Source organism: Emys orbicularis, chromosome 9 (genome assembly GCF_028017835.1).
Source record: "Emys orbicularis isolate rEmyOrb1 chromosome 9, rEmyOrb1.hap1, whole genome shotgun sequence".
Classification (NCBI taxonomy): Eukaryota; Metazoa; Chordata; order Testudines; family Emydidae; genus Emys; species Emys orbicularis.
In genome coordinates, this window is record NC_088691.1 from 54,919,811 (window position 1) to 54,937,515 (window position 17,705).

At 53.0% G+C, this 17,705-nt stretch overlaps 1 protein-coding gene across 3 annotated transcripts in view; it reads left to right on the forward strand.

Annotated features, from left to right (window-relative positions):
- The window catches only part of DGKG (diacylglycerol kinase gamma), a 114,145-nt gene that overhangs the window by 53,304 nt on the left and 43,136 nt on the right, over positions 1-17,705 (forward strand). For all 3 annotated transcript variants that reach the window (XM_065410350.1, XM_065410351.1, XM_065410352.1), the window contains 2 exons: positions 4,740-4,900; positions 13,344-13,408. In XM_065410350.1, coding sequence (XP_065266422.1) covers positions 4,740-4,900; positions 13,344-13,408 — 226 coding nt within the window. The remainder of the gene's footprint in view (positions 1-4,739; positions 4,901-13,343; positions 13,409-17,705) is intronic.

Sequence of the window (17,705 nt, forward strand, 5' to 3'; positions counted from 1 at the left end):
AAGGAGTTCTCTCCGTCACCGCTGCAAGAGTCACGTTTCATGGCACAGTTTTGGTTCCAATCCCCCCCCATTATCCCCCTGAAATAGCCTGAGAATTGGCTTTCTGTAGGTATGTGGGGATGGTTTATCAGATGCTTCATCAGAATGCCAGCAAAGGAGAAATGAAACCCCAGCTGAGGCCCCGATCCTGTAACATGCTCCCGGCCAGCAGACCCAGCACCCTCACAGAGCATCGCCTGGGCATGGGAGTCCACGTCCATGGAGCAAGCTACAGGGTCCCGGTTAGAATGGCAATCTCTTACAGCAACGGTGCCTTCGTCCCGCGCCTCACTCCATGTAGCTAGCCTGCTGTTGCACTCAAGTGCAGTCGGTGGTTTCTGAACAGACACAGTCCCTGCTCTGAAGAGGCTGTGCTCTGGGGCCTTGTCTACACAGGAGAGTTGCGCCAGATTAACTTGCATCGGTTTCAAAACTGCTGTAGTTAAACAGGTGCAAAGCCCTGGGTGGGTGCGCTAATTTCAGCGTAGCTTAGCTGGTAAGGAGCTCACTTTAGCTGCATAGATATAAACAGAAATCAGAGCGTCTACATGGTGGGCTGCAATGGCTCCATAACCCACCTTTAGTTAAACCAGCACAAGTCTGTGCACAGAGCAGGCCTGAGAAGACAAGCCAGCCCAGGGGATGGGGGAGCGAGGCACACATACAAGTACAGCAACCGGCTGCGTGTGTGAGAGAGCGTGACAGGCCCTTGTCACGTGGGCTCCATTTTTGTGGGTTATTAAGTGATACATCTGCATTGGCCTCTCTACCTGATTGTTTGCAAAGCTAACCTGTCTGCATTTGCAAAAAGAACAGGAGTACTTGTGGCACCTTAGAGACTAACAAATTTATTAGAGCATAAGCTTTCGTGGGCTACAACCCACTTCTTCGGGTGCAAAGCTAACCTGTCTGCATTTGCATCTCCACCGAGCTGTTAGTGGCAGCTGTGTTCTTGTCACTTAGCTCCCCGGTCCTTCTGAGCAGGGAGAGCAGAGTATAGAGGAGAGACCGTTCAGACTCTGACAACCCAGATCTTCCTTCTCCAACTTCCAGTTCTTCTGGGCTTGTGTTAGACCCTGGCCGGGGAGTTAGGCAGTCCAGGTTCGATTCCCAGCTCCATCCCTGGGTGACATCAGGCGAGTCACTCTGGGCCTCAGTCCCTCCCATCTGTACAGCAGGGGGACAATTCTTTTCTCCCCCCTTGGTCTTGCCAGCTTGGGCTGTGATCTCTTTGGGGCTGGGACGGCCTCTTGCTGAATGTACATACAGCATCTAGCGCACTGAGCCTCTCTCTCCCCACCCCCCCCCCCCAACCCCTGACAGCACGTCACGTTAGGTGCTGCTCTAATCCAGTCTGTGATTGATGCCGTCACTCTGTGGGATTGGAAAGGCTCTGACTGGAAAGACAGATTTTTCTTAGGCTTCTAGTCTTCCAAATCCCAGAGTGGCCTGGCTTGCTAGTGAGCGGCATGGACTCGGGGCCGGGCCCAGCCTCTGAATGGAGCTGGAAGGGAAGGGCTTCCTCCGGCTTCCAGAGGAAATCATGTCCCCTCTCCCTTCCCTCCCCTCCTCCTGTCCTGGGCGTCCCAGGCTCTTTTCTGGCTCGTCTCTGCCTCCCATCCAGTCCCCTCTGGACTCCCCCGATCCAGTGCCTTGCTGGGTGGCTCGCTGCTCTCTCTGCCTGGGATCACAGGGCGTCCATGAGCACTGAACTGAGCCTCCGGGGGGCGAGGCCTGGGGTGTCGCACCGAAATCCCCCACAAAGCTGAATGATTTTCCTGTCTGGCAGCACTGCAGCAGACACTGAGCCCTTCCCACACTGGAGCGCCAGAGAAACAGCAAATGCCCTGCCAGGAAATGAAGCCCTGTGGAGCGTGCGATGCGCTGGATGGCCCAGTTTGGGTTCAGCCCTAACCGAAGTCGGCTGTCCCTCGCCTCTCCAGGAGCACCCTGATCTAGTACAGCAGGGTGTTTACACTCCGTTTTGGCTCTGAACTTCCCCACGCCCTGGGCCAGGCCACCTCTCCCTGACCAGGCCAGCTTGCCACTGCACAAGTTGGGGTTTCCACCACCACTTCATCTGCCCTTTGCTCCCTCCCCCTTGGGTTCCCATGTGTGTGCATCTGAGCCAGGGGATCCTGTGGCCACCAGCCTCTCCTGATCACCGTGCACGACGGAGTGGGAAAGTCACTTAACAAGGGCTATTCACACCCCTACAGAAAACAACTCCAGCTCCCGATTCCTGCAGCTTTCGAAACCACTGACCCCAGCCCACGTATCCCCAGGGGTCGGCCAGTAAGCACTGCACAGGAGAGATCCTTGTGGGTCGGGCTCAGAGCTCGAGGAGCAGCCGCCCATCACCGTCGCCCTCCGTGGTTAGTGTCTGCATGCAGCCTCTGCCGGAAGAGAGAGGCAGCATGGATTCAAACACTGACCTGGCTCTAACTCAGCCCCTCCTGCAGCCCATCACCCAGCTAGCTTGGTCCCTGGCATGTGGCAGAGAAGCAGGTGATGGGAGCTAAACCTGAGCAAGACAGAGGTGACCCTGGCAGAAAGGGGGAGAGGTGTGAAGAGCAGGTCACCCCACAGCAGCTCCTGATCTCAAGGGAGTCTGCGCTCCCGTAGTCTCCTCGGTCCAGAGCCGGGAGTTGGTCAGTATCCCTCGCGGCTTCTGGACATGCAGATAGCTCCTGCTGCCAAAATAGCCTGTCACTTGCTGCTGGCATGAAGACTGCGCCCCCGAATGCTGGGCCGTGGTCAGAGACAAGGCCCTCACGGTTCACTGCTGGATTGCTGGCTTTGGGCTGGGCTTGGAATGTGGACGTTGACATCAGCTGGGCCAGAACCCAGCAGCCATCCGGCCCCACCTCATGCTCCGCCCATGCCGCCAGCTCCCCGCAGAACAGCAGATCCACCTCGAGATCAGGGTTCCCACTGGTGTGCCATTGTCTGGCACTGGGCTGAGTTACCTCCACGAGCAGGGCTTGCTAAGGGGCCGAGAGCTCCGCCAGCAGTTACATCCACGGCAGCGCTGATCTGAGCAGCCCCCGGACACAGCCTCATGCCAGCAGAGGAGAGCTGTCTTGGCAGCTGGTCCGAGGCTATGGCACGTCCTGCCGGAGGAGGTGAGAATGATCCCCAGGCCTCCCCGCCTTCTGAGCAAAATACCAGCCTGGCAGTTTGCCTTCCCACAACAACAGCAACAGGCACTAAGACCAAAGGAGAAGCAGGATGTTCACACACACAGTCCCCATCCTGTGGCCAAGGGACAGTGGGAGTCTCTCGGATACCCTGGTAATGGGCCCTGGAGAAGAGCCTCAGCAGAGAGTGGGCGCTGTGGCCACCCGTGTGGGCTGCTGGCCTGGTTGTTACTCGACATGGGCTAGGAACAGCTGCATCTTGGCTCCCAGCTAGACTTGCAGCTCTCGCTCCTGCAGTTCCAGAGAGCTGGCTCTGCAACCTGGGCAGTGGATCTGGACAAGGCCCAGTGGCCCATGTGAACTGCCTGTGTTCTTTGCTGTGTATAGGCAGCCCTGGGCCCAGTGAATAGGATGCTGTTCTAACAAGATGCAGAGGGGCCAACCCCAGAACCCTGGGAGTCCAGGTGGGCTCTGCCGCTTGCCCGGGGACTCCTGTGAGTGGATTTATTCCCACCTGGAGCTAATCTTTGCAAAGCCTCCTCCCACTCTGCAGCGCTCGCCTCCAGCAACTGTGATGGCACCCCAGGGGGGGAGGGAGGGATGGTCCTGTTTACTCTCTTCTCAGCTCTGCACCCTGCTGGGACCCATCCAGTGCACCACGAACCCGACACGGCTCTGCCCTGGCCCCCCAGACCCGACGCGGCTCTGCCCTGGCCCCCCAGATCTGACCCGGCTCTGCCTTTGCTCTCCAGACCTGACCCAGCTCTGCCCTGGCCCCCCCAGAACTGAAACATCTCTGCCCTAACCCTTCAGCCTTGACCCTCCAGACCCGACCCATCTCTGCCAATGACCCCCCCCCAGACCCGACCCATCTCTGCCCTGACCCCACAGCATTGACCCTGCAGACCTGACCCGTCTCTGCCAGTGATCCCCCAGACCCGACCCATCTCTGACCTGACCCCACAGGCCCGACCCTGACCCTAGTCACTGCTGAGCAGCGTGTGGTGTCTCCCTGATGGTCTAGTGGTCAGAATTTGGTGCCTTCCCCACTGAGACCTGGGTTTGATCCTTGGTCAGGGAAACATCTATGGAACTTCCAGTGACCCCACAACTTGCTGAGTCCTGCCCACTGCCAGTTACCCCACAAACTTCCCCCTTCTTGCCCTGATCCCAGGTCCTGCTGAGTCCCTCCCAGCAACCCTGTCGGTCGTTGTCAGGCCCTCACAGCCTGATCTGCCATTGCAGTGCTGGGCCCTGTTTGCTGACAACACCAGCCCTGGTCTCTGCTGCACCCTACCAGCCATGAGCAAGTCTCTGTACTACAGATGGCCATGCTTTAGCATGCCCCAGGTGCCGCCATTGACCCCTGCCAACTCAGCATGGCACTGAGCTGTGTGTCCCACCTATTGCCAGCGGAGGTGTACACTAGCGATCTGCCCCGGTTAACCCTCTCGTCACCTGACTCCAAGTGGCACTGCCATGTGCCCTGTTGGCAGTCACTGTGCTGCTCTGAGCATCTCTCTTGTGCTAACAGTGATCCAATCCTTTGTCCCTCCCAAGGTTACGAAGGGGGCAGCCTGCTGAAGGTGCTGAAGGACATTGAACACAGCATCGAGGTCATGTTGGACCGGTGGCGGATTGACGTGATCCCCACGGACAAGGAGGAGAACGGAGACCCTGTCCCGTACAGCATCATCAACAACTATTTCTCCATAGGCGTGGTAAGTAGTCCTGGGATTTCCCTTCCGGCAGGAGAACAATGAGTCTGCTCAGACCTGGCTCAGCCAGGGCAAGGCGGGATCAGTGAGGAGTGGTGTGTTGGGCTGACATACAGACACTGGCATAGCAGAGCCCTTTGGCCGTACCATGCCTTCCGTGTTGGGCACACAGCCAGTAGCTTGACGTCACTGTGTGGCCCTGTGCTGGTTTACATATGAGTCACAGCCCTTCACCCCACGTCGCGACGGGCCCAGGGTGCGTGGAACGGCAGTGTGCAACGAACTGTGGAGCATTTTCATGATGCTTTTCCAAACGTCTAGGATGCAGCCCAACGAGTCGGCCCACCAGCCTGGCTCCCAGGAGTCATCCCTCCTCACCCAGCTAGTCCCATTGAGGTCAGTCAGGAGCGGGTCCCTATTTGCAGTGGCATTCCTCACTCAGACAGTACCCCAGGCACTTTGTAGAGCTAGCCCTGGAGAGGCGGGGCTGCTGCTGGCTCTGCAGGCCTAGGCCACGACAGCAGGGGGAGATGGGATATTCCCGGTGGGAAATCCCGCTCAGGAAGGGCCTCCTGCAGACTGACATTGCTTGACAGCGAATCAGCGGCTTTGGTCTTTGTAACAGCAGATTGGCAAAGCGATGCTGGTTGAACTGAGGGCAGAGGTTAGTGCCTGGAGTAAGTGCTAGCCAAGCTGCCATAATAGCCTCTTCCCAAGGTGTCTCTGCCAGGGCATCTCAGTTCTGACCTAGTCCATTGCTGCTCCCCCACTGAGATCTGCTAAGATCTCTCACCCTGGGCCTGGGGAAGCCGATTTCAACCTTACGCCCTGATCTGCAGCATAACACGCTCGTTGGGGGCCACATAATTCTGATATCCGAAGTCATCAGCCCAGCAGCAGTCCCCTGCTGTGACTCTCTCTCTATCTGATCGCTGTACGACTTGTGGGGCGCCCCCCTGCTTTACAGACACCTACATACCCGGGGAGAGAGAGGGGGGCTTTTCAAAAGGCAACTCCAATGGGAACAGAGTTACACCAACGCTGAGTGTTTCTGAAAATCGTCCCAGGGCCCCAAAGCGTTTACACTGTGGAGATGTGTCCTCCAAAAAAAGTGACTCCACTCTGATATAAACTATAGAGAGGCAGGCGAAAGGGAACTGCCCTATTGGTCCTATGTGTATGTAGCAGTGTGCAAACACTCAAGGCAGTGGCCAGGCCCTGTTGCGTCAGGCATGCAGAGAGGCAGATCCTTGGCTGGTGTTAATTGTCAGTGCTTTTTTCATGCCTGTTTACCCCAGATGAGGCCCTGCATCGTGTGTGTCTTGCCTTTGGGAGCTTGTCCTCTGCACAGACAAGGCAGACAAATAGTAAAAGACAAACAAGAGCTCAGTCACAAGGCAGAAGTTGCGTAACTTGGCTCAACGCTTGGGTGTAATTCCAGTGCTGTCAGTGGAATCACACCTGCTCAAACCAGGTCAGGTTTTGGCCCATAGCTTCTATTCCTGGCTCCTCCCAAGAACCTCTCTAAACTCAGGCAAATGTCTAATCTCAAAATCTAACCTGTCAGTGCCTCAGTTTACTTCTAGGAAATGGCTCTAATGATACTTTCCAGGGGTACTGACTGAGCCTTTAGGTTTGAGAAGCTCTGTGAACTCTGATAAAAGCCACACAAAATACACCACGAAGCTCTGGGTTTGGGTAGCATCCCTGGCTGGATTAGCTGGCATTTTCCCAGGTGGACTCTCCTGGTGATATTCCCTGTTCATCTGTCTAAGCCAGAGATATTCAGACGTCAGGGGAAATTAGCCATCAGAATTACCCAAAAGAGCCACAGGAGTGTGAATTCATGGTTTCATTTTCTGTAGCACTATATATTCATATTCAAACAGTATGACGGGGAAACATTTAGTTTTTATATATAATTCTCACAGCAAAATGACTGACCAACTATTATTATTTTATCAACTACAATTGGTTAATAACATAGTAAAAACATCCTGATTGGTTAATAACTTAGATTGGTTACTAATTAAATCCCACAGTGTTTTAATATCATGGGCTGTAAAGAGCCGCAGGAGATGCATTAAAGAGCCACTCGTAGGTCCCGAGCCACAGTCTGAGTATCACCGCTCTATGCTCTCTCGGTCCCTTTGCATCATTTTTCTGTCCTCACTGCTGTTTGCAGCACATCTTGACTCATCCAGCATGACTCTTTCTTCCAAATCAATGATCAGCCTCGCAGATGGGGAATGATATAAGGGGTACAAGTCTCAAAAGTGCCTAAAGCCCAGAACCACAATTGGATTGAGGCCCCACCCTCCTAAAGAGGGGTGGGGCTTAGCACACACCCCTCGCATCTCCACCTCCCATTGGCTAGCTTAGGCAGCTCTCCGCCTATCGCTCTGGCTTTGTTGGAGCCCATGCTTAAGTGCCCATCTCCTCCCATTTGTTATTCAAGGAACCTGGGCGCCAAGCAGGGGCGGCTCCAGGCACCAGCGCTCCAAGCGCATGCCTGGGGTGGCAAGCCGCGGGGGGCGGCCTGCCGGTCGCTGTGGGGGTGGCAGTCAGGCAGCATGCCTGCGGGAGGTCCGCCAGTCCTGCAGTTTCAGCGGCAATTTGGCGGCGGGGGCACCGAAGGTGCGGGATTGGCGGACCTCCCGCAGGCATGCCGCCGAATCCGCGTTACCCGCGGACCTCCCGCAGGCGCGCCGCCGAAGGCTGCCTGACTGCCGTGCTTGGGGCGGCAAAATACATAGAGCCGCCCCTGGTGCCAAGCTCGGGCTGTGTGGATGCCAGTGTTGTACCTGTGATTTTCTGGGCACCTAGTTAGGTGTGGTGATGCTGAGAGTCGCCATGCCAAGGTCCCTTTGTGGATCAGGGCATCAGTGACATAGGAGCCTAAGGCTCAATGAGACATGGGCTCCCAAGTGCATGAGTCTCTTCCCAGCCCCTCCCCCCACGGCATCTGATGGGCACCTTCCCCTCGTTTGGTATGTTGCCATTTCCCTCTGGAGAGTAAATGTCATTTATTTTCTTTTTCACGTTTTGGAAGGCGTGGAGCCAGCCTGCTGGTGTGACCTTCTGAACACCGGGCAGCCCCAGCTAGTCACCGGCCCCCCACGGGCTGGCTGTCATTAGCAACGCGTTCTCTGGAAGAGAGGAATGAGTCTGTCCTGGCTGAGGCTGGCATGGTTTGGGAAAGTGGGAAAACAGCACACTTGAGTCATCAGGATGAGAAACCTGAGCCTGGGACACTGGAAAGGAGCCTGGGTGGTGGAGAGGCTGACTCTGTTCCGCCTCTGTGCAGGTCATCGGTGAGGTGCTGGCTCCACTGAAGCCAATGGGAGCTGTGCCATTGACTGCAGTGGGGCCAGGATTTTGCTCCACCTCTGCTTCCTTCACAGGTGAGGGTGGATTTTCCATCAGTCTGCAGGATCAGCATCCCTATGGAGCAAGGCAGGATTGAGAGGCAGTGCAGAGCCCTTCCTCCTCCAAAGTGGGGCTTTAAAAAGCTGGACCCTCCCGCTGGCCCATGGCCTGGCCATGTCCGTGGTGCTCCTGGAGCTGATGCACAGGCAGCAGGGACTGGGCACAATGTGCTGGGGTGCCCTCTGCAAGGAAGGGCTGGGACATTGCCAGCAGTGTAACTCTTCCACATTTAGAATGAACAACCAGGAAAGGACTAGAGTTTACGACAGCATGAAATGCAACTAGGGGAGGATTTAAAAACAAGGGAACGGGCTGGGGTCTGGGCTAGGAAAAGGGCAAAAATGCTGTTAAATGAGATTTTTATAACTGTTACTTTTTAATGCGGGGGTGGGGGGGTGGGGTGTGCCAGTCCTGCTACTGAAGGGGGGGTTCTCACCCTTCCACAGATTTGCCTTGTAGACCCTAATCCTGCAAATCTTTACATGCACGGTCAGTCCCCCCAGCAACACCTTGCTGCAAGAGTGTGTCAGGCAAACACGTGAGTTAACTCTTGCCTGGGTGGACTGTGGGTTCTCAGTTTCCTTTCTCTTAGCTGGGCATACCCTGCCTGGGGTAGAACCTGGCCTTGCGTGAGACAGATCTTAGAGCAGGGGTTCTCACACTGTGCTCTGGTGGTCCATGATGCTCATTCTCCTGTTTATTTCCGGTTGCTAAAGTGCATCAAGCCAGATAAAAACACATTGGCTATTTTTCTTTGTAAACAATTACTGTGGTTGCCACAGGATGGTAGGAGCCACCAGCTGGGAAGGGCGGTGGGCGTTGCAATCACCAGCAGGAGGAGGGATGGCTGCACTTTGAAAAGTTTGGAAATTTGTGCTTACTTCTAGTATGGGCGTGAAAATGTCCAGGAAATTTCCATTGGCAAATCAAACCATTGGCAAACTCCTTCTTCCCCAGGGACTGAGTGAAGGCATTTAGTCCGCAATTCAGCAAAGCATTTAAATGCAGATCGAAGGTTAAGCCCACACTTAAGTGCTTTGCTTAGTCAGGGCCTTCGATTTGATGTCTCTCTGATTAAATTAAACCCATATGGACTGGCTGGTATTACAATGTTCTGCTGAGTGCTTGTGGCACACATTATTACTGGGCTAGAGTAAGATTACCAGCTCAAAATAGTCTCCGGAATGTCTGTCATACTCACTAACACTGCTGCCTATAGAACCAGCAGGAAAATCTTTCTCCAGATATTGCCAGGTACCACTGAAGCTTTGAGAGAGCCCTGTAGTTCATATAATCCCATTTGCCAGCCCCAGTCCTGTGCAGCCATTCCCTCCCCTGTAAAATCAGGCTGGGACATGAAACCAGAGTGACTCTGGTTTGGGGATCAGCACTACTATACGTCCTTTGCTCCAAAGGCACAACCATAGGCAATAAACATTTCACATGGCTCAGAACGAATAGGCATTTCTTCTTGCACGGGAATATGAATGGAGCATTTTTTTCCAACAGGCCATGGCTTGCCCAACCATCCCTGAAAGGGAAGGGGTTAATATCAACCATTCATGGTGTGATACAGAAGCACTGTGGTAAACATGTAGTAGGTTGCATGTGTGGGCACAGGTTGAGTTGTGAACATGAATCATCCGGGCCCCTCTCCAGGGAGATATCCTTGAGCAGACAGCACTGTCCTCCCAGGAGGTTTATTTCAGAGCAGACAGACAGTCAGTTTCCTCACCCCTTCTCACTGGGTTTTCCTGCATTTTTTAAAATCATTTTTCCTAGCAAGCCCTTGACCATGTGGACTCGAAATGTGCTTCCTTACGAAGCTGCTTCCCTGCTGCATCGTGCCTATGGACGGCTTGGCTCCTGCGAGGTTGATCCAGAGTCCTAGGCTGCTGGGTTTCTTGTTTTGGTGGGGAGCCCATTGACCAAAAAAAAAAAAAAGGACACTGAGGCTATAAAACAAATTCCTCCACACAGTCTGTTATGGAAGGTTGCAGGGTACTGGGGAGCCAATAAAAGGGGGACACCCTGAAAGCTTAAGTCATGCTTGGGAGGTTTGGTATTGACAGAGGGCCCTGAAAGAAAGCCCTGGTGATGGGCTGTGTCAGTCTTGGGCAGCTGGACTGCCACTTCCTGTCTGCTGCTCCTTTATTTTTGGGCATGAGGAATGCTGGGCAGCAGCCATAGCACGGACTGGAAGGTTTGGATTGCACGGAGCTTAGTGCTATGTTTAACTCGGAGCTCTCCAAAGGCCCTAGGTGGCGATCCTGTCGCTGGCTTTTTGGCGACGAATAGCCTGCTGATTCCTTGATGTGGTGCATGCATTGCCAGTGCCACCCGAGCCCTGAGACTTGAAAGAGATCCACCAGCACAGTTTGCATACTGTATTTTATAGGGACGCTTGAAAACTACGTAAGCAGCTCACTTTATAACCCCGCACTCACATGGCTGCTACACTCGGTCCCATGGCACATACAGGCTGTCACACCTTTCCAGACAAGCAGAGGGTCTGGTTAAAATCTCCCCTCTAACATATCCTCTGTAGCGAGTCATGGCAGTTAATCTCTCATGTGGGACAATTAGAATGGCACACAGGGAGCCAGAGAGGGAAATTGTGCTCACTGGAGCATCAAGTGATATTCCACCTCCCCTCCCCCTTCACCACTGAGGTAGGTCTGGTTGGGTGATAAAAGTTAATTCCTTTCACCCCAGAGAAGCTGCCTGTAATGGCCAGGGCGTAGGCAGCTGGCCAGTAGTGCCAGCTGGGCCAGGGTCGAAGGCAGGAGTTGGGACTAGTTACCAAGCCAAGTCAGGAGATGGACACCAAAGTCAAGCTGGGCAGGGGGCCGAAGGCAGGGATAAGGAGTAAGATGGGGCAAAAGACAAAGTCTGTAGCAGTAGCAAGCCAGAGTGTCTACACTGTTGCTCAGACGGCTCCCTGGGGCAACTTCCTGGTTTAAATAGCTGGTGTATACCAATCAGGTGGCCGCAGGGTTCTTTTGCTTGGGCTTCTGTGGGTGGTACTTCCTGCGGTGCCTGACCCTCTAGCAATTGTCAAATGCTGCTTCACTCGGCTCCCCAGTGGAGACATGGAGACATTGGTCACCCCGGACCCTCCAGCTGCAGGTTCTAGTCCCACAGATCCTTATGCTGCCCCATCATGGCTTCTGCCTCGTTGTGACACAGCCAAACTGCCCTTTCTCAGTGTTAACTCCTCACTCATAATTCCCTCCCTTCTCCAAAGTCCTACAGAGTTTAATAGAAAATAATCTTGCTGTTAAAACAACAAGGAGTCCGGTGGCACCTTAAAGACTAAACAGATTTATTTGGGCATAAGCTTTCATGGGTAAAAACCCCACTTCTTCAGCTGCAACATATCTTGCAACAATTCAAATCTTGCTGTTGAATTTTTGAATTGCGTCATAGAATTACATAGAGAATTCTAGCCCTGCTATGGAATCATAACACACAGCTCCAATAACCTACAGAAAGGATATTGTTCCCTGTTGCATTGGATAGGTTGGAGAATAATCCCAATAGATCCCCATTATGTTCTATAGGATTTAACGGTTGGAAATTTTCATAAATGTTTGACTAAAATACCCCATATAAGAGAGGGAATTATTAGCTTAAGGAATAGTTTAAAATAGCAGGAAACGGAGTCAATGGCATAAAATAGAGTTGTTTTCTATGCATTCAGCTCTTGAGATAAACTGGCCTTCAAGGGCTGAAGGAAGGAAAGAAACACCATCACTTTTCCCCCTAGCTTGCTGTTTGGTCACTTGCCATCCTTCTCCACCTCAGAGCTCCCACGTGGGTTTAGGTAGTCTAGGAGGGAGGCCAAGTTAGCATGCCCGTTTAACATGGCTGGCCCAAGCTCTCATCTCAGGTACGCAGGCGTAGCTCTACAAAAAGAACAGGAGTACTTGTGGCACCTTAGAGACTAACAAATTTATTAGAGCATAAGCTTTCGTGGGCTACAACCCACTTCTTCGGATGCATATTAGGCATATTAGGCGTAGCTCTACAGAAGTTGATGGAGGAGGGAATTTAGGTGGTTAGGTGTCTGACATGCTCTTTTTCTAACCTGGCGTAGTGGGCGATATAGAATGCTGTCTCATCATAGAGTGATCCCATGCTATGTGCAATGAGTGTAACGTTATGGGACCCCCTCTTTAATACCCGATAACGGTATGCTAGCCGCTATACAGTACTGATGTAGAGTGCAAGCTTCCAAGTCTCTCTGCATGACTAGAGTTTTGTGGCCTGCATCATGCGGGAGGTCAGACTAGATGACCACATTGGTCCCTTCTGACCTTAAAGTCTATGAGTCTATGAGTTACGGTAAAATCCCCAGACTGCCGATGACGGCGTTAAGGGCACAGAAACAGAGAAGTAAAATACCCATTGAGTCGTCTAGTCCCTATCCTCCCTGCTAGTGCAGGATTGTCCCTTACTGTATTTTTTGTTGTTGTTCTTTTTGTGTCTCTAGGTACTCAGATACCTTTCCAGCTTGCCTGCACGGCCAGGGAATTCTGTAGTTCCAAGGCATTAGCAGGACTTCAGGGGAAATCACAGCTTAGTCATGGAAATTTTTGATAAAATCAGATACCATCAGCATTTGAGATGTCTGTGACTTTTCCTTTGTCACCTCCTTGCCCTCAGCCTCCCACAGTTCCCTCTTCTTCCAGCAGGGCTCAGCTCTGTCAGCAACAGAGCAACTCACCCATTTCCTTGGGCTCGGCTTTGCTGGTAACTCAGACATGGATGATGTTTGGCTGTTAAATAAAAAACCCCTAACTAGGTCTTTAGCGCAGAAATCAAAGCCCTGAGTAAACTTCTGTTCCAGGCATTAGCCCTCAGGAGCTGATGTCCTGGCTAAGGAGATGACGCTTACTTATCTGAATCTCAGCTCTTGGCAAGTTCATGTTGATTTTCTGGAAATGTCTCTCTTCTGTCATCAGGCATTTCCCATAACTCAACTCACGTGTCCCTTCATTCCATCTCCCTGCAGGACGCCTCCATCGCGCATCGATTCCACGTGATGAGAGAAAAGCACCCTGAGAAATTCAACAGCAGGTAAACCCTTTGGCCATTCCATCGTGATGCTGGTGGAAGCATTCCCCACCAGCTACGGGAGGAGGGGGGAGGAGGAAGTCCTGCATTGGACCAATCTTGCTTTAAGGGCTTGTCTTGCAGGGAGCACAAAATCCAACTGTCTAGGCTTCTGGTACCAGCATGGTCCTGGGAACTGGATAGGGGCGCTAGGCATAATAGGCCAGGGGAGGCTCCCAAACAGCCACCACCCTGCTGTCTTAGAAAGCACAGATGCCTGGGCTGTGACCTTGCTTGCGCTCCGCCCCAGGGCCCCGCTCCCATTCTTCCCCTTTGGCCCCACCTGCGCTGCTCCTCTTCCCATCCCCGCTCCGCCTCTGCCCTGAGGCCCCCACCGCTCACTGAGTCACATAAGACAAAAGGAGTATGTGAAGCACCCACGAGCTTTTGGCTGAGGCTAGGTCTACACTACCCGCCTGAATCGGCGGGTAGAAATCGATCTCTTGGGGATCGACTTATCGCGTCTCGTCAGGACGCGACAATCGATCCCCGAATCGACGCGCTTACTCCACCAGCGGAGGTGGGAGTAAGCGCCGTCGACTGGGAGCCGCGGCAGTCGATTTTGCCGCCGTCCTCACAACAGGGTAAGTCGGATCTGATACGTCGAATTCAGCTATGCTATTCGCGTAGCTGAATTTGCGTATCTTAAATCGACCCCGCCCCCGGTAGTGTAGATGTAGCCTGAGTATTGTTTGGAGTAGAGGCACATGTGGGGTGGGGGGGAGGCAGAAGAGAGAAAAGAGTAAAAAAGACAAGAAGAGAGAGAGGCAGAGGCAAGCAGCAGCCTGTGAACAAAGTGTGACCCTGGATATAGCTAGAGAGAGAGATTTTGGGTCTGTTGGCTAAAGAAAGTTGGGGCTGCATTGCAAGCTAAGAAATTGCTCCCTTTGTTCGTGGGTCCTCCTGCATTCAGAGAAGCAGAATTTTGTACGTTCCTAGTAACTAAACAAGGTGACAGCAAAGAAAACAGCAGCCTCCATCGATGTCTCCTTCTAGCTGGAACATTCCCCAGGGCCCCACACTTTGACTAACCAGTCGGGTCGAAAAGGGGCAACCAGCCCTTTTGGAGACGGCAGTAAGAAGAGGGGCTTTGCCATATGCTTCAAAGGTTAAGATCTGGGCTTTGGTGGTGAGCCATGACAGACTTAATCCAACCAGGCTGTAAAATAGAAACAACAGCAGTGGGAGCGCTTGCAGCCCGGAAGCTGCACCTGGACTGAGGAAATAAACATGCAGTGCACTGTGATCGAGGCCGTGTTGGGTCTGTCGGTTCACCCATCCTATAGGGCTGGATATTTCAGCCTTCTTGGAAAGGTGCAAGGATTTGGCTGCAAACCCAGCTACATTCATTCACACTTTACAATTAGCTCCAAACTCCAGGGCTAGCAAGAGCAGGCTATCCAGCACAGGCAGAGCCGCAGGTTGGGACTAGCTCATGTTTCACTTGGAGTTTATAAAAATGGCACGTGGGCAGCAGGAGCCAGTGGCTTGTGATCCGTGCAAGAGAGACACAGGCAGATCCCCCCCCGGCCCTGATTTTCAGAAATTCCTGTTAGAGAAGCACCAGAGAACCTCAGCTCCAGCTTTGGGCTACAGTGCAGAACTCTCTGATCCTGGGGCAGCTCTTTGAAGCACAGCCCGGGGAGTTCAACAAGCCCAGCACACCCTGTCTCTCTGTCCCTCCCCTGCCACCAAGAGCCACCTGAATAACAGTTAGGGAGAACAGGAGCCACTCCCCGCTTGCTCAAATGCCAGGCAGCTCAAAAGGAGCTCCAATGAGGCCGTGGTTTTGTTATTTTTGGGCTGCAGTTTGTGGGTGCTGACAGCTTATTCAGCCACTCCTGCTAACCCCTCACATCTCATCCCGTTGGAGTCAATGGCCAAATTCTAGTGACTTCCGAGGGCTCCAGATTTGGCCCTTGTAACAGAGGGGATGATCCCTGGGCACTTATTTGGTGAAGACGAATGACTCATTGCCCATGGCGGGTGGCCTGGCCCCTCCAAACTGCAGGTCCCCTGCTCTTTTTCCTACAAGAGATCCAGCACCCACGCAGCACTGTGGCCTCACCTAACACCCTCCCCCCGGCAAGCCCCCAGCCTGAATCTCCTCTCGGTTTCTCTTGCTATCTTCCTGCTTCTTCCCAGCAGCCCACCTGGCCTCCATGTTGGCTTCCTCTATTGGACCCCGGTGCAAGGGAGGCATCGGGTTTAAGGTGGAGCAGGTACCTCCTGGTTCAATGGGATTTTGCAGGGAGCCCCGTCCAGGAGCTGCTGGTGCAATGTGCAAAAGCGCTACCGACAGATTTTGCTACCGGCTCAGTCGGTGTGAGCCCGCTCAGCCCCAAGCAGCTCTGTCAGGTGGTGGGTTTGGACACCACACTGGAAAGCGAAGTCATTGCTTTCCCTGGCTGGGGGAGCTGCGTGTGGCCTCTGGAGCGAGGGAGCTGAGGAGGTGGCCCCTCTCCTCTCTATTCACTGCTGTCTGACTGCAGCCCCTCCGCTTCCTTCTCGCAGTGAGGAGCAGCCAGAGCACGTGTGGTCAGTGGGGGTCCGTGGCTCTCCTCCCCCATTCCCCCTTCTCCCCCCCCCAGAGATCCAGGGCCAGATTTCCTACTGAAGCACCTAAAGGATGAGGTGGGCTTTTCAGCAGTGCTTGTGCCAGGCGAGGGCTGAGCCCTTCCAGCCATGACATGGAGGTGCCTAAGACCTAGGCCCTCTCTGTCCATGGTTAAAAACGGCCTGTCGGTGGCTGGAACAGACTGCCTCCCAAGTGTGTGCAGAGAGGAATCTGTGCCAGGCGGTAGTGCCTTGGGCCGCGTGTGCGCTAGGAACCTCCCCAGCTGCTAAGAGGCGCTGTAATGGCTCCTGCTGTATGTGGGTAGAACTGGCAGCGAAGGCAGGACTGGACTATGGTCTGCTCAGAAACTGCGGCTGTGCCTTGCTTAGACCAAACCGTCTTCAGCCCCAGCTGCCTGCAATGCATAGGCGGGTTAAACATGGCCTTTAACATGGCTAGAACATCGTTCGATTTCTAGTCGTGCAAGCAAGGAAAGCCCACCTGCTCACATGGTTTGACTACAACTACTTGTGTAAACATGGTGCTGTTTTGGTAGGCAGGGCCGGATTTAGGGGCAGGCAACCCAGGCAACCACCTGGGGCGCCAGGCTTGGGGGGCGCTGGAGTTGGGGGGCTGTTTTTGTTGTTTACAGATCCTAGCATGCAAATTGAGCATCTTATATGATAGGGATAAATCATGCATGCAAATTGTGCAGCCAAGTCGTGAAATGGGCTACACATGCAATACAAAATAAGGAATTCAAAAATTTAACAAAGGGTAGGGGAATGCCAAAGACGCTCCTCTCCTGGGGCACCATTTAGTTTAGGGCCAGCCCTGTTGCTAGGGTAGCCAGAACCATAAATGATTTCCGTGGATATGTCACAGCCATCTCATCCAGGTGCCTGGAAACTCTGTCAAGTGCCCTCCCTTTTGACAGTGCCAGAAAGCCACATGTCTGCTTTATTGTTATTCCATAGGCATCTGTCACAGTGTATCTGGACCCCTGTCCTGTACGTAGCATGAGGCGTGTATTACAGCTATGTCAGGTACCAGAGCAGTGGTAGCACACGCTTCACTGCAGGTTAGCTACCCTCATAATTACCATGACTTCCAGGTGGGCTTGTACAGCCCAAGCTGAAGCCCATGTGGCTGCAGCTTTACTTAGCCAGTACCTGAACTAGCTAGATCAAATCTAGCTCAGGTACGTCTACACACGATTGTGGTGTTGACATACCCTAAGGGTCATATTCCCAAGTTTTTCTCTGCAACCAGGAGCACTAGAAACTTGCATTTTTTTTAATACAAGCTGAGATTCTCACACAATCCCCTGACTCCAGGAGCTGGGGCTTTAAGAAAATCACCAAATATTATGAGAGTCATGATAAAACCATAAGAGTTGGCACCACTGGGAATAGAGCAGAAGAAATGCTCGGTAGTTGGAAAGACAGTAGATTTAAGGGTAATACTTACTTTTCTTTATTCTAATCAAGTTCCTTGTTCAGTGTTAGAATCAGTTGTTTCAGTGATTCTTTATCACTTTCACATAAGAGTTCTGTCACGCTGCCCTTTGCATCCATGTGAGTACTAGGTGCGTAATATCAATGAGACATGTAAACCTTCCCAGATCCTTTTGCGTGACGACCAGATGGAGTTTTTCACCCTATAGCTGTTCAGCCCATCATATCCAGCCTTGGTTGTCTTCAG